Source organism: Colossoma macropomum, unplaced genomic scaffold (genome assembly GCF_904425465.1).
Source record: "Colossoma macropomum unplaced genomic scaffold, Colossoma_macropomum, whole genome shotgun sequence".
NCBI classification, from domain to species: domain Eukaryota; kingdom Metazoa; phylum Chordata; class Actinopteri; order Characiformes; family Serrasalmidae; genus Colossoma; species Colossoma macropomum.
The window spans coordinates 2637436-2654257 of record NW_023494787.1 but is presented as its reverse complement, the minus strand read 5'-3'; the positions used below and the strand labels follow the sequence as shown (position 1 = coordinate 2654257).

General features: G+C 41.7%; 1 protein-coding gene across 1 annotated transcript in view; it reads left to right on the top strand.

The window, feature by feature from the left end:
- Positions 1-15070, top strand: part of cdk12 (cyclin-dependent kinase 12) — a 46362-nt gene extending 31292 nt beyond the window's left edge. The window contains exons 13-15 of the mRNA XM_036565859.1: positions 177-388; positions 3892-4317; positions 13824-15070. Coding sequence (XP_036421752.1) covers positions 177-388; positions 3892-4317; positions 13824-14143 — 958 coding nt within the window. The 3' untranslated portion in view covers positions 14144-15070. The remainder of the gene's footprint in view (positions 1-176; positions 389-3891; positions 4318-13823) is intronic.
- Positions 15071-16822: the final 1752 nt, after the last annotated feature.

Genomic DNA, 16822 nt, shown 5'->3' with positions numbered 1-16822 from the left:
TGTAAGTTTATGTAGAAACACCAAACCACTCTGAATGCCTCTGTTTACATCTCAACCATTTAATTATGCTGAAATTTTGAAAATTCAGTGGACTTTCCCTTAAACTTGTTCATAATGTAGGTCGGTTCAGAAGAGCAGCTCTTTCTGTCTCTCACTTTCTGTCTGTGTGTATTTAGTTTGCCTCACTGGCAGGACTGTCACGAGTTGTGGAGTAAGAAGCGTCGGCGACAGAGGCAGAGCGGGGTGTCCGAGGACGTGCCTATTCCCAAAGTGCCCCAGAAGGACCCTGGAGGACCACCCAGCAAAGAGAACTGCCACGCTCCACCCAGCCCACCCCCACCACCCCCTTCGGCTCACCCAGCCTCCATCTCCACTACAGAGCTCGCGGGTCTGTTATTTAATTCCTCGTGACGGCGGTTTACCGCTCTGTCAATGAAACCAAAGTGCCGTTAATCTCATAAACATAGGTGTCGAGAGAAAATAGCCCTAATTTAACAAAGCTGAATTCGGTCAAATCTAGTAGATTTTTATCATTTGAGAAATATCGCTTAAGTTCGGCCTTTTCTCTCTGAGCGACGCAGAGAAACTTGTTCAGGCATTTGTTACAGGCAGAGTTGATCACTGTAATGATCTTCTTACTGGACTTCCTAAGAAAACAATACATCTAGTGCTGGGCGATATGGCCAAAAATGTTATCACGATAAATTCATATTGTTCGATATCGATACATATCGCGATAAATGTCAAATGATTATTTTTTTCAAGTTTGAAGGCTGATTTTTGCTCCTGGGTGGTTAATTGCTGTTTTAAACTATCCTTTATGTTCAGAACACGACAAACACTCACCAAACAGTGGAACATCTCACACATCTGTCATGGGAGAGTGGGAGAAAGTGTCCGCTGAGCTGTTTTTACCAGCTGGAAAAGCATGGCTAATTTTGTAATAGTCATAATTTAAGAAAGAAAACAGATTATTTTTAGCTGGTGCCGAGCGCTCGGCTACCCCGCTACACATGACATCACAGTATTCAGACACCAGCTGGCGACGACTGGATTTCTCTATACTGTTGTAGTAGTTTAAGTGGTGAACCGCAAAATATCAACACCAGACAAACAGAGTCCGACTTTTAGGTACGTTTAAACTGAAAGCGGTGCTTTTGTGTCTTGTCTGATCTACAGTATCATCAATTCTCCGTGTTTTGGAGTGACAGAGCGCTGCTTCAGGTTAGCCAGCTGCTAAAAACAGCTAGTCTGGAAAGATAGCGCTCTCCCACTCTCCAATGCCTCACAGCTTCCTCAGTTTACTTTCTTTTAAATCAGGGCTGTAATTTACATGAACCCACTTCTTTCTTTCACTTTCGTTGCTTGGGAATGCATTAATACTTAAATATGACTGAGCGCTGTAACAGCGCTGTAGTTGAGAGGAGCAGACGTGATTTAACGCTGCTAAAGCTGTTAGGATGTACGGAAAGAGGTGAGTTCACTGTAGGTCACTACAGTTACACCACTGACCTCGTCACTCACGCTCGGTCACAGGAGAACAGATCACCAGTCGCTCCACTCAGAAAGGGAATATATGACTCTGCGTTTCAGCCGTTGCTAAAGACTCATCTTACTCGTCGCCCCCTCCCTCTCTAATCATGTAGAAAAACTCGGAAGTGCGCCCTCTCCTGGAGACAGCAGAGTAGTGTCACTTTCCTTGCAGTAGAAAACGCCACCAAGGCTTTCGTAGAACGTGGAAGTGTGAGAGCGGTGTATTATATCAAACATTTATCGAACATGTCGTATCGCTCTATCGAGGAAAAGTTATATTGCGATAATTATCGTTTTATCGCCCAGCCCTAAATACATCCTTTACAACTCGTACAAAATGTATCCGCATCCTAACACACACAACACGGAAATCAGATCAGTCCCGCTTTAAAAGAGCTCCACTGGCTGCCTGGATCGTTCAGGAGAGAGTTTAAAGCTCTGCTACTAGTTTTTAAAGCTCAAAATGACCTTAAAGCTCCTGAATGTCTGTTCATGATCTCAGATCTGCAGATTCTGACCTTCTGAACTCCTTCAGTAAAACACAGAAAACGTGGAGAGACTCTTTCAGTTATTCTGCTTCTAAACTGTGGAGCTCAGTTCAGCTTTTATTAGACAGTCGAGCTCAGAGCTCACTTTTAATAAACATCTGAAAACGCAGCTCTTTAACTCAGCGCTTCTGTAAAGCTCTGTCTCATGTTATTTATCTTTTAATCTGATCTGCCATTTACTTATGACTCTAAATGAATACTCATAATTTCTTGTATTACTCTTAAGCTTTATCTCCTGTCTGTAAAGCACTCTGAGCTGCCATCGGCATGAAAGGTGCTATATAAATGAAAATTATTATTATTAAATCTAATCACAAAATGAGCGTGTTCAAATTTCAGTTTTTTATTTTCTGCTCGATCAAACTCGCACCTGGTAAGGTACGTAAATCTGAACGTAATGGGGGGGAAAAAAGGCTTGATTTGCGGTTCACTAACCAAACCTATCAATCAATCCTCTATAACACCAATAACTGACTCCGCCCACAAAATAAACAATACAAAACAAGCTAGTGTCATACACTGCAATAATACAGCGTTTGAATCTGATATTTTAGGAAAATAATTGCACTACACAATCATGTCATTCTACCATCTTTAAAAACACTGACGTTGTTTTTTTTCACATTTTATTCCTTCCAGTGGTGATTTTAACATTAAATTTTAATCAGTAGGGGAAGCAGTGCACTCAGTCTGCCTCAAACTCCGCCTACAAACACAACCATTGGATCATGAGTTGCTGAATGCTGTGGTTTTATTGGTTTACATCCGCATGAATTAGGCTGTGCTTCATGTAAGTTATATATCGTTACTGTCCAAAGAAAAACAAGTATCTTCAAAATAGTAACTTTACAGGAGAGGGCAAAAACTCTTTACTTTAAATGTAAGTCAATGTGAAGATATTTTATTCCAAGTATTTTTAGAGCTTTGCTATTGGTCCATTCATCATAAAATCTTCACACGATGTAAAGGACAACCACTGTGTTCAAATGATGCAGAAAACTAAGTGTAAATTAATGGAGATGCATGTTTTTCTTTGGACAGAGACGATATAAATAAGGTGCTGCTAAAGCTACAGTTCAGTACTTTGGTGTAACACTGGATGCTAGTTTATCATTTGAATCCCATCATGATTGGAAGGAAGAATCATTACCAAGTGAGGAGAATAAAAACAGGCTAAAATATGGTGAGCGTGAGCTGCTGTGAGTCGCCCTGTAAAGCCTGAAATAATCATTTAAAAGTTTTTTGAAAATCATTTGAGTTTTTCACACCACATTATACGTCTTTATATATTAACGTCACGCACTCAAAAATAAGGTCCGGCTCGATGTTTTGGCCTCAAATGATCTCAAAATCAACATCATACTGATGAAGATATGATGACAATAGTAGATAATTCTCCCACATCCTCAGAAGACGCTCCTTCACCAAGTTTAGACTGAGTTCTCTTTGGATTCTCTTTCATTTAGCAGATTTGTCTGATCGGGGAAGGTGGCCGAAATACAGCCCACGTTAGAAAAGGTTCTTCCACACACTGCGTGCAGTTACACATTTCCACCAGAGAGGTCTCCAAATCCCCAAAACGTACATAGTGCAGCTTGAAACTTAAGTGGTATATAGAAAAACAGATTTGAAAATGGTCTGAGTTGTATTTTGGCCTGAAAATGAGCTCATACTGTGCTGAATGTTGTTATAACAATTTTAATCCGTCATAGATTTTCCAGAGTCGATGCATAAATTATCACCTTCAAACTCTGATGCGTTTTTCTGCCTTTCTTATAAAAGTAATGTGCTGTATGTTGTGTACCTGCAGGTCTCGGTGCGGCAGCCGAGCAGTTGAATCAGACGGAGCTGGCGGTGCTGCTGAACCTCCTGCAGGGTCAGACGGACCGTCTCTCTCTCCCGCAGATGGCCGAGCAGCTCCTAAGCTCCTGCTCCGAGGGCTCCTCCTCTTCCCTCCCTTCGGCGGCCCCGGCCGTCTCCACGCCTGATCCGGAGTCGACGCAGCAGCTGGAGTTACTCAGCCACACGTTGTCCTCTCTCCTACAGGGCTCGTCTAACCCCCCGCCCGCCGAGCCCACCCAGGATGACCCCACCACTCTACTCTCGCTTTTACTGAGCCAGATCATTAAAGCCCCGCCTCCGGGGGCGGGGCAAGCAGACGAAAGCAACGGCGTCCAATCAGACGAGGCAGTGACACGAGACAGCTCCGCCTCTATTTCCGGCAGCGATGGCAAGGGCAAGTCTGAATTTACTCTTTAGGGAGCGCGATTGGTTAATTAAACATAGTCGATTGGCCAAAGCAGTAGGGGGCGCTCCGGCTCTCTTCGTTAGTCACTTGTGTTACTCGCCCCCTCCCCATCAAAGCGATTGTATATTTTTTGAGGTTTCTTTTTTGTTTTTTGTTCTTTTTCCTACAGTCTAGAGGCAGAATTAGTGAAACGTTGAAGAAAGTAAATCAATGTCGTGATTATTTCAAATACCTTTTTTTTTCTTTTTGCTAAAAAAAAAAGCTTTTATGAAATTCATACGATCGTCCTGTGTTCAGTTTCTTTTTTTGTGGGAACAGAATACTCCACTTTCACCCATTCGCTCATGAACGCAGTCTTTCGGGGCTCATTCAGCTGTCGGTACACGCACACAAGACTAAAATGTACAATAGAACCGGTTTGCCCGTGTTATAGGGGTCTTTACAGGTGATATCACCCCAGTCCCACCTGTTATGTCTTACTCACTGCAAAGGAGTGGATTACGTGGTTCTACAGAGCACCAAAAAGGCCTGTAACAATAAAAGAGCCCTTTTTGGTGCTGTATAGAAAAGATTTTAAAAAGTTCTATATAGAACCGTATACAACACATTCTCCATCAGTCTGAAGAACCGTGTCACCATGCAAATAATTATTTAAGCATGAAAATGGTTCTTTGATTGTTCTTGTTTTAAAGGGTTCTTTGCATCATGAAAGGGTTCTTCAGATTGATGGAAAACGTGCATGAATGTGCAATAGACGGTTCGAATATAGAACTTTTTTAAAAGGGGTCTATATAGCACCCAAAAGGCTTGACACGATAACAGTGGAAGAACCCTTTTGGTGCTATATAGAACCCTTTTCAAAAAGGGTCTATATAGAACCATCTACAGTACATTCTCAATCAGTCTGAAGAACCGCTTCACCATGCAAAGAACTATTTAAGCATGAAAATGGTTCTTTGAGTGTTCATGGTTCTACATAGATTGAAGGGTTCTTTGCATCATGAAAGGGTTCTTCGGTTTGATGGAAAATGTGAATGAATGTGCTGTAGATGGATTTATATAGAACCTTTTTGAAAAGGGTTCTGTTGTTACATGCTTGACACTCTAAAATGGAAGAACCTTTTTGGTGCTATATAGAACCCTTTTCAAAAAGGTTTTATATAGAACCTTCTACAGCACTTTCTCCATCAATGTGAAGAAAGCTTTCATGACCCAAAGAACCCTGTAATCTTGCAGAAGGTTCTTTTAGTGTTCATTGGTCTTCATAGAATCATTTTTCTTTGCTAAAGAACCCTCAAATATTTTTAGGAGTGTAGGTTCTTCATTTTTTGGTAACTCTTTACCGAAGGGCTGCATTCGTAAGGGTACATGACACCAGCGTAGGCCTTCGACAACTGACCGCTTCGTCATTTCGCCTCAAACTTTTGACCTCTGACTTTTTTTTGACATAAGCCTTGAAAAATGTCTATGTAGGTTTATGTCAGCTGTCCTGAAAGGCTTATGTAGGTGTCATGTAGCCCTATGAAGGTTGCGCTTCACTCTTCTTTGCGAGATTTGACCTGAACTGACCCCTATGACAGGGGCTCTGGACTGATGGACCTCAGGGTGTCGATGTTGGTCCAGGATGAAGTTTATGGACGTTCATACACACATTGAACATAAATCCCTCTTTCTGCTCTGCTTTTTCCTCACCTTTACCTCGTCGTCTTCTGGTTTAGGGCCGTTCAGAGACCAGCGGAACCCTCACAGGTTCTTGATCAGTTCACTCGTCCGTTTATTTCGCTCTGGAGTTCGGTTTATCGTCCCTTGTGAGGAGGCGTCCCGCAGCCTAGGGGAGACGACCAGGTTAAATCGCAACACTGAGAAACGTTCCCTCCTTATTTTAGTCAGATTAACACCGAACAAGGCCGATGTTTTCCTACTGATGGACTGACACGTTCTTCATCGCGGTGCCCAAACAGTCCCAGATAAGGTGATCTTTTAGTCTTTTAGTCTCCCTCCAGTTTCCATCACTTTTTAAACCCCCCCCCTCCCCCCCTTCCTTCTCTCTCTGTCCCTCTGTCTTTTCTTCTGAAACACTTTTTTGTTGTTTTTGGTCGGTATGATAGGAAATCATATCAGGAACACAGTCTGTATTGTCGGGACGAACATCAAATAAATTATAAAGAAACCATTCAAGCCACCTGCATGTTTTTGTTTTGGTTTAGTTTTGTTTTTTGTTTCCAGTCACGTATTTGAGAAATTATTCATTGTCTTTGTTTTTCTTTCTGTCATCACCATTGTGTAAAGATTGTCATCTACACTGCACAAAGACCTACATCTAAAACAAGACATGCAGGGTGATTCAAAAAGATTCATCTGATTTCAAAATGATTTATTTCTCTTGTAAATCGTTACAGATCAATGCAGTAAACTGTAAATGGTTTAAATGAGCATAAAGTTTATTATGTAGTTGTACAAGGTCTCAGTATGAACCTCCTCCAGCTGTACAGACAACATCAACACCATAGTCAAACTCATCCCATACTGGATTGAGCGTGTCGGGTGTCGCTGCACTCACGGCTCTTTCAGTGCGATTTCGGAGATCATCCAGTGTTGTGGAACCAACGACGAACGCTCTGAGCTGTTGGAGCTTCACTGCCCACGAAAATCACACTGCACAGTTATGACGGATTCACTCTTATTGAAGAGGAGAACGCTTTCAGCTCAGGGGTCTCATCTCCTCTCAGACTGAAGGGAGCCATCTTCCACTGACAGTCTCAAACTCTATGACCCCCTCTTTCAATTGGATTGTGATTGGTTCCTCGGCGCCTCAGGGCTGTAAAAATGTCGCTTTGAAATCGGATGACTCTTTTTGAATCACCCTGTATTACTGTATATCAGTACGTTTGAAAAGCACAGACCTTAAAAGCAAACAAAAATCTTTTTGACTTTCCAGAACAGCAATTTAGCCGCACTGTTGGTACATCATTTGGGTGATTTACAAATAATGTCACAAAGAAAACCAGCCATGAATAGCGTTCACAAAAAGGCTGTAGAGAAAGTTTTATTTTCATTTTCATTGTGCTCAAATGTGTTAATTCAAAATTGACATTTATTGATCATTTTAAAAGTTTTGCTTTTGATTTCCACATTATTCCCCAAAAAAATGACAGTCATTTCAGGACCTCCTTTCATCTGAGTAGCTCTCAAAATAGTGAATATCATAATGTGGCTGTTCTATTTTGTGAGAAAGGACCCATAAATATAATCTAGGCATGTTTATCTTTTCTATTTATCCCTAATTTTAAAGTATACCATGTTATCCTTGACAAAGTAGATGGTGCAACAGAAGTGATCCACACATTTTTGAATGAATGAGTGAATTAATGAATGAATGAATTCTTCAGTACTAATCAGAATAAAATTAAACATACTTTAATGCTGCATTAAACTAATAAACAAAGTGAATAAAGGATCAAATCTCAGCACATTCATCTAGCAGAGGTTAAAGGTAAGTTCCAAAGTATTGATGCACTGAGTGGCCACTTTATTAGAAACTCCAATCCTAACACGTGTTGGCCGTATTATGAGAAACAAACGTGCGTTTCGTACGTTTACAGTTGAAAACTGATGAACTGAGAGTTTGTCTGTAACTGGACATCTAAAGTCATGTGGAAAAATTAGGACACCCTGTTAAAAATTTAGTTTTTTATTTGAAATTTAGTTTTTTAATATTTGATCTTTCAAACAATATCTATAGATAAAGGTGATGTAATTGCATCACATTTACAAAAACAATTAACAAATAAATGGAAAAAATGCGCCAGTTAGCTGGTATTTCCCTCTTCGGCTGGAATAACCTCAATTAGATGTTTCCTATAACCGTCTGCCAGCCTCTCACATCGACTGGGAGAAAGTTTTCCCTCCCTGCAGAACTTTGCGGCCGTGTGATGTTTGAGGGGTTTACATACAGCCCGTTTCAAATCACCTCTCAACAGGATTAAGATCCGGGTTTTGACTTGGCCTTTCCAGAACTCTGTTTTGTGCGTTTGAGCCCTTTCTTGGTGGATTTACTGGGATGTTTTGGGTCAGTATCATGTTGCATGGTCCACCTCACCTCACCCCTCTTCAGCTGCAGTTTTTGGACAGATGGTCTCACAATTCCCTCAAGCAGCCTCTGATACAATAAAAAATCCATAGTGGATTCTGCGATGGAGAGCTTGCCAGGCCCTCCTGCAGCAAAGCAGCCCCAAACGATGACGCTTCCACCGCCGTGCTTCACAGTTGGTACAAGGCTCTTCTACCCAAATGCTGTGTTCGGTTGGTGGTCCACTTGTAAACTGTTTTCGGACAGCGGAATGGCAGATTTCTGATTTCAGATCTTTTTCAATCCCATCCCAGACTCATACGCATCTACAGCCTTGTTTCTGAAGGCCTCAGACAGCTCTTTGGATCTCACCGCTCACATCAACAATTAAAAGCAACCAAACTAAATGTCCGAGGTTTAAATAAGACGGGATTCTCAAATTCTCTCTAATGATGTTCTAATGATTTGCAGCTGATCTGCTGCACCTGATTCTAATTTCAGGCATTTTAAGTAGTAATAAATGTGGGGGTGTCCTAACTTTTTACTCACAAGACGATTACATTTCTGGAAGTTTTTACAAATAATATTTTAAACACTTTTTCTCTCTTTTGGTTATATTTCCTCCATCTCTCAATATTGTTAAAATGATGTCTATATGTTTAAATATGTTATAGACAAAGGTTTTTATGACTGTCCTGATTTTTTCACATTACTGTAAATAGTAAATGTTTCTAATTAAAATTACCAAGTGCTCCTACAAGGTAAGTGGACATAGTGTACAGTGTATTGTCCTACAGATATTATGACACTGGACGTGTTTGTGTGGACGATGTTTTTTTTTGTTTTTTTTTCCCATGGTTTTCTATGGCAGAGATGTGTTTTTGTTTGGCACCCAGCATGCAAAATTTCATTCACTATAGTTTTCCAGCTAATACAGTTGTATGCAAAAGTATGAGCACCCTCATCATAAGTTAACACATTTACAGGTAACGTTATTTTAATATGGCATTTTCTACAATTTTAAGTGCACAATTTCTATTTATTGTTCATTTTAACATTAAAAAAAACAACAAATCAGCAAATACATAGAATTTGACTGGGGTGCACAAACTTTTGAACATGACTGTACACCAATCAGGCATAACATTCTGACCACCTCCTTGTTTCTGCGCTCATTGTCCATTTTATCAGCTCCACTTACTATATAGGTGCACTTTGTAGTTCTACAGTTACAGACTGTAGTCCATCTGTTTCTCTGATACTTTGTTAGCCCCTTTTTACCCTGTTCTTCAGTGGTCAGGACCCCCATGGACCCTCACAGAGCAGGTACTATTTGGGTGGTGGATCATTCTCAGCACTGCAGTAACACTGACGTGGTGGTGGTTTGTGTCGCGCTGGTGTGAGTGGATCAGGCACAGCAGTGCTGCTGGAGTTTTTAAACACCTGAGTGTCACTGCTGGACTGAGAATAGTCCACCAACCAAAAATATCCAGCCAACAGCGTCCTGTGGGCAGCATCCTGTGACCACTGATGAAGGACTAGAGGATGACCAACACAAACTGTGCAGCAGCAGATGAGCTATCGTCTCTGACTTTACATCCACAAGGTGGACTGACGAGGTAGGAGTGTCTAATAGAGTGGACAGTGACTGGACAGTGTTTAAAAACTCCAGCAGCTCTGCTGTGTCTGATCCACTCGCACCAGCACAACACACACTAACACACCACCACCACGTCAGTGTTACTGCAGTGCTGAGAATGATCCACCACCCAAATAGTACCTGCTCTGTGAGGGTCCATGGGGGTCCTGACCACTGAAGAACAGGGTAAAAGGGGGCTAACAAAGTATCAGAGAAACAGATGGACTACAGTCTGTAACTGTAGAACTACAAAGTGCACCTATATAGTAAGTGGAGCTGATAAAATGGACAATGAGCGTAGAAACAAGGAGGTGGTCAGAATGTTATGCCTGATTGGTGTATTTGTGACCTTGTAGGCAGTCATGAGTCAAATGGATCAACATTGGGGGGAACAGTGGTCTGCTCAGTGTGTGTAATTGGCCTTCAGCTGTGAGGATGTGTTAGTTCTGCAAAGTGTAGTGTTCGTTTACTGTGCTGCGATGATCCCGACCAATCACAGCTCAGGATGAGGGTGTCCACATATTCATTAAATTAATTGCAACTTGAGCCAGTTATTTTGATGGAACATATTTGAGTGTTAACATACTGGTGTATTTTGTTCCTGTTGTGCAGCACTAGCACATGATCCATCATGAACACCAGTGCTAAACGAATAATTTTGCTCTCTTTGTGATGAGGTATGCAGCTGTTCATTGCTCTTTAAAGAGGAATCCCACCTATTTTGAACTTTTACCACATAATTAAATGGTTAAGATGTGAACAGAGTCGTTCAGAGTGGTTTGGTGTTTCTAGAGAAACTTACCAAGTCAGAACTGTTCACAGTGGTGGTGATGGGAACCAGACGTCCACCTCTAAAAGCTCCCTCACAGAAAGTTACTACATGAAATGGTTATGAATTCACTGCCTGATGACTGAGACACTGTTTTATGACAGTTTTGAGAACTTAAACTCCATTCATGGTGGAGGGATACATAATATGCAGGGTGCTGTGAGGCAAAATAGTCCTCAAAGAAAACTTATTATTTCAGATTTTCCACTGTTTTCCATCATCAACATTCCATATGAACTCAGAAGACTCGTGTAGGTTCACTGGTGGTTCTGGATAGTAAATAAAATGTCTATATCTGTGTTGTAGTCATGGCGACCCCTGGTTCCCATCATCACCACTGTAAAGACATCTGAACCACTTCACACCAAACCACTCAATCACTCTGTTTACACCTCACACACTGAATTATGCAGAAAGTTGGGGAAATTTCCCCTTTAGACGTGAGGTTATTTGTGTTGGCGCCCTCTGTGTTTCTTTATTTACACTGTGCTGTGTAGCTCAGATAAACAGCAGAAGCACAGAAAACAGAACCTCTGCAGTAAATCTGTTATACAGCTGCTTGAATAGAGAACAGCTAAGAGTCCCAGAGGAGGTCAGTGTTTGTGTTGCCATTTGATGTTCATTGTTAATTCAGGAGGTTTGTGATTACTCTCAGTGTAAGTCATGTACTTTAGCACCATCTGGTGGTGGAGAGGTGGAATGGCGCTGTGCAGTTCTGTAGGTTGGGATAAACCCAGCGGTGCGTTCTAGTCTGTACTGAATACTAAAGGAGCCACTGAGCTTTTTCTGGTAACAGCTAAGCGTTGTATTATTTCTTTTAACGTTTCAGCAGCTCCGCCAAGAGTTGGAGAGCTTTATTTCAGTTACTGTTCAGAGCTTTCAGAGTTCTTTCAGGACTTTTTCTTCACACTGTCACTTTGTAGTGGTTTCCTGCACTCTTGAAAAGATGGTTCTTCAAGGGTTCTGTATTAAAGACAGTAGTAGTATGTAGAACCATGAACACTCGAAGCCTTTTCATGCTGAAATGGTTCTTCAGATCGATGGAGAATGTGTTGGGTTCTGCTATTGTTATGATGTCAAGCTTGTATAACATAGCAGAACCCTTTTTGATGCTGTATAGAACCATATGGAACACATTCTCCATCAATCTGCAGAACAGTTTAAGCTTGAGAAACTTATGGTTCAATATAGAGCCGTTCCCTTTACTAAAGAACTAAAGAAGTCTCTTTATGCACAGGGACATTTCTGAATGTTTGGGGGTCCTAAGAGATGCCCTGCTTTGACCCCCCTAGTCATATCATATTATTTACATAGTCATAGTAAAGAATAATAATAATAATAATGCTTAACTTGTGAGCAGAAACCAGTTTTAAATGCGAAGGTAAACACAGTAAAAAATCATCAGTTCCACAGGAACAACAGTAAAAAAATCGATAAATACTGAAGTAAACAAATAGTTAAGTAAATAGTAAGGCTTAAATAATCGGTGTTAATGAGTAAATACGTAGTTATGTCCTGTTTTAGAGGCTTTTCTACACAAACTGACTTCTAGTGATAAAATACTTTATTACTTTATGTAATGATGTCATTTCATCAAAAATGTGTTGCCTGCGTTCGGGTTATTGATAAAAGCTTATTTGTCGTTCTTGCAAATTGTAAACCTTCGGCTTCTCGATAAGCCAAGACGCTATTTTATTTTCATTTATTTGTTTACATTTTTACCAACAAAACAATGAAATTTAAGGAATTAGTAGCTAAATATGAATGGCTGAAATGTGACGGAGTAAAAGGCAGATTTCTTTACTCACCCAAATATTTGAGAGGAAGTAAAATAGTTTTGAAAACACTGAGGAGAGTAAAAATCCATCAGTGTTTTACTGAAGGCCACGTGTTTGAGTAACATAACCAGTTATTACTCACCTCTGAATATTAGCAACAGTCTCTCTCCCTCCAGCCTGCATCCAGAAACTTTCTGAAGCGTTAACTTTTAAATTTTGGCAAAAAATCCTTTGGATGGAAACGTCATGTCTTCATAGGAAATTTGTAATTATTATTTGGAAATAATAATAATTTACTGGTTTTCAAGCTGCTCCAACTCAACTAACTGTGTAGGGACAGAGCAAAGATATGGGCCGCCTGGGGGTCTCTGAGGGACCAGCTTGTCAAAATGATGTTTGTCAGTTAGGTATGTACCTGTATTTAGCCCTTTGTGAGGACCTTTACAGCTGATAACAGTAAAAGGTGATATGTAGAAATGTGGCCGTGTTGCTCATCAATTTCACCACAAACACAACTTATTTTATTTTTTTTGTCTTCTGAAAGAACATGTACAGAACGATCGTCTTTTGATTGGTCGCCTTTAGTTTAGGTTTAGGTTTAGCTCAGCTACAGAAATACACACATGGGCCTCTTAACATTATGAAATTTCAGCTGACAAATGTCATTGTGATTAACGATTCTGTTGTCTTGTTCATTGTTTAGCCTGAAGTAACCAAATTTGCTGATTACCCTACTTGTTTCCTAGCTGTGTTTACTGTTGCTAACACTGGCTGTGCTGTCGAATCCATACTGTGCGCACACACACACTCTCACACACACACATACACACACACTCGCACACGTCTACAGTTAGTTATGTGGAGTCAAACAGAGCTACACATTCTACACCAGAGCGAAAATATAAGCCAAAAACACTCTTTCTGCTAGCATACATGCTAAAAACATTAGCATTAACTATATAACTAACAAATAAACAAACATTGCTCAGTGCTGCACTCTAAACATGTTACAGACAGTTATATAACGTTTTTTACTTAATTTGACTGAAATCACCCCTCATAATTGCAGTCAGGCTTTAATAATAGTGACAGGCCTGTATGCAAGTCCTCACAAAGATAGCAATACATGCTTGTGTCCTGTTAGACATTTTAAATGGTTTCTTCTCCGTTTCTCTTCAGATGCGACGTTATCAAACGAGAAGGTCCCGAACTCCACGCTGACCCCTGACCTCCCGGCCTCGGCGTCGCACTCTGATGACATCGGCACGGACATGGCGGCCGCGCTGCTCCAGCTCATTTCCCAGCACGCCTCTGACGGCAAAGCCTCCTCGGCCGACCTGCAGCCTTGCTCCTCCTCCTCTTCCTCTCCTCCGCCTCCGTCGCTCGGCCAGCCGGAGCCACAGGCCAGCGCTCAGTACCCGCGCGACCAGGACCTCCGCTTCGCCCGGGACTCCTGCAGAGGGGCCGCGCAAGACCGCCGCTCAGCGGCCGAGTCGTAAAGCGCCGACCCACTTACAGCGTCTGTTTCGCTGCTGGAGCACTTTGACGGACAGTGCCGTGGTTTTATCCGTCGTAGCAGAACCTCGTACCTGCGTTTGGTTTATTTTTCTACGTTCTGAGCTTCTCTTCACATCAACACCTGCAGAATGAACAGACCAACAGAAACAGTCCGACACGAATAACTAATCATTCAATTCTCTTTCAATTAACGTGCGTTAAGTTTTCCTTCTCCTTAGGATTTCGGAGAGGTTTTGCTACGACGGCGACGAGTTTGGATAACCCGATGCTGAATCCGCGTAACTTTTATTTCTTCGTGTAAACGCTGAGGGCAAAACGATGAACAGTTACGGCTTTTAGACTGTATAAAGAAAAAGTTCGGTCAAAATATTAAATGCTAACGCTGCTGACAGTGAAGGAAAGTCAGGAGGCGCGAGTTAGCATCGTGCTAACTGGTGACTATTACTTGCATTTATTGTTAGCCACGTTAGCATGCTTGCTCACGCTGTTCCTTTAATTTTTTCAGATGTCTCCCATGCTCGCTCGCCCTCTCCGTCTCTCTCTCTCAGCCATATTAAATGATGCTGATGTCATCGATGCTGCGCCTGCTCACGTCGGCGTGTGAATCCTTTTTCATCAGCTCTGCAGCGCTCGTGTCACGCCCCTCAGAGACGGCCGGTCAGCCCCTCAGACTAAACCTCTAAGCTCTGTAACCTGCAGAAAGCCGCCGCCAGCGTCCCGCTGAGCCCGACCCGAACTGAAATCACACTGTCGCTCGGTTGCGTCTCTGAAGGAATCATGGGAAAGCAGATTTAGTGAAGAGCTGGTCAGTTTTGATTTGTTGTATCCATATGAAGTTATCTTTTTGTAAATAATGTTTTTTTTTTTTCCCTTTTTCAGATTATTAAAGGAAGCTGAGTTCAACCTTATCACTGCAATAATGTTTGTTTTTAATTTTAATAATATACAAACTACCTGTGCTTGATTTCCACCAGTTACGGTAAGATTTCAGCGACATTTCACAACAGCAATGGATGTTAATTAAAGGGGAAGCCCACCACTTTTTCTAAATTTCTCCATATTTAAACGGTTAAGATGTAAACAGAGTCATTCAGAGTGGTTTGGTGTAAAACACTCTGTTCTAGAGAAACTTAGAGTGGTGATAGGAACCAGACGTCCACCTCTAAAAGCTCCCTCAGAAAAGGCCAAAATCATGACGCACCCGTTCACCAAAGCACTTTTATCCCTGCAGACTTCAACCAAAATCTGCCCAGTTTGGCAGGAAACTGCTCTGTCTTCTAATGTTTATCATGATCAAATGAGCGCAGTTCAACTCCAGATGTGCACTGAGTCTCTCCAAATATGAGCGGTTATAGCTGTCTAGTACAATTTCACATTTCCAGGTTCTCCCTTCCGTTCGTTTCTGTTGGCAGTTAACTTCGTTTCCAAACCAAAACAAATGTCATAGTCCAGCTTTTAGGCGTTTTGCTGTGTTCCTCAGAGCCACAACTCCAAACAGCAGCCACACACGGGATTTCATAGTTTTAAGAGAAGATAGTCCTTTATTAGTCCCACAACAGGGAAAATGTCAGTGTTACAGCAGCAAAGGGAGAACAAGGCACTCAGAAAAGGAAAGAAGTAAGAACCAAGCCTGTTACGGTCAAAATGGATCCAGTCAATCCGAAGAGCAGAGGGTCCTAATTTTAGAGTGAATGCTGGCGTTCATGCCTGCAGCCCTCACTTTGCCGGAAGCGCTGTTTATATAACTCTTTAGGATCAATAGGCCCTTTTCACATTTCCGCTTTTTTTTTTGCTGCTGGAAGTTCTCGTTGCGGGTGACGCTTCCACTAAAGCAACGACAGTGACGATGTTGACGAGTAGAGCGTGTACAGCTCTCTCAAGTGTTCGGGTTTGAAGCTAAAACATCCCAGTTTCAGTGGTCTGTCTGCTGACCGTGAGCAGAGGAGAAATGAGTTTGTACAGTTAACTGGAATAAACTTTGTCATATGGAGTAAAAGACCCTCTGTGTCTGCATTTCACGGCTGACCAACGTTAACATGCAGTTTGTGGTTTAAAGTTGCTGCTTCAGCCGCTTTCAGAGGAACAGTTTTCATTTTCTCTCTTAAAAGCTGAGAGAGCGAGAGCTCGGCAGGGAGCAGATGTTCGTTCTGTGTTTGTGGGAAAACGTCTGCAGTGCCGTTACGGACCCTGACGACCTGGTGCGCCCCCTGCCGGAACATGCGCAAATTTAGCTTTTTCCAAACTACAATCCCAATTCCAAAAAAGTTGCAACGCTGTTTAAAAGAACATAGAACACACACGAGATGTTGAAAGTGAGACATTTTACCATTTCATGAAAAACTTTAACTCATTTAGAACTTGATGGCAGCAAAACGGAACTTGTTTTACCAGCGTTTATACACTTCCGTTTCCTCCGAAAAGGGCCTGTTCATCCTCAGAGGTGGTGCTGTAGCTGCTGTTTCGTTTGGAACAAGTTTCAAAAGCCCAAGATTCAAGAATCTGTCTACTCAAGAGCCACACGTTCAAATTTCCTTTCCACCTTAAACGATGCAGCAGCACCTTAAATGGCAAGCAGACATCAGAACGTAACTGCAGCACCATTTAAGGTGGAACAGAATATTAGAATAGGAAGCCGACTTCAGTTTAATCAAAAAGTCTCG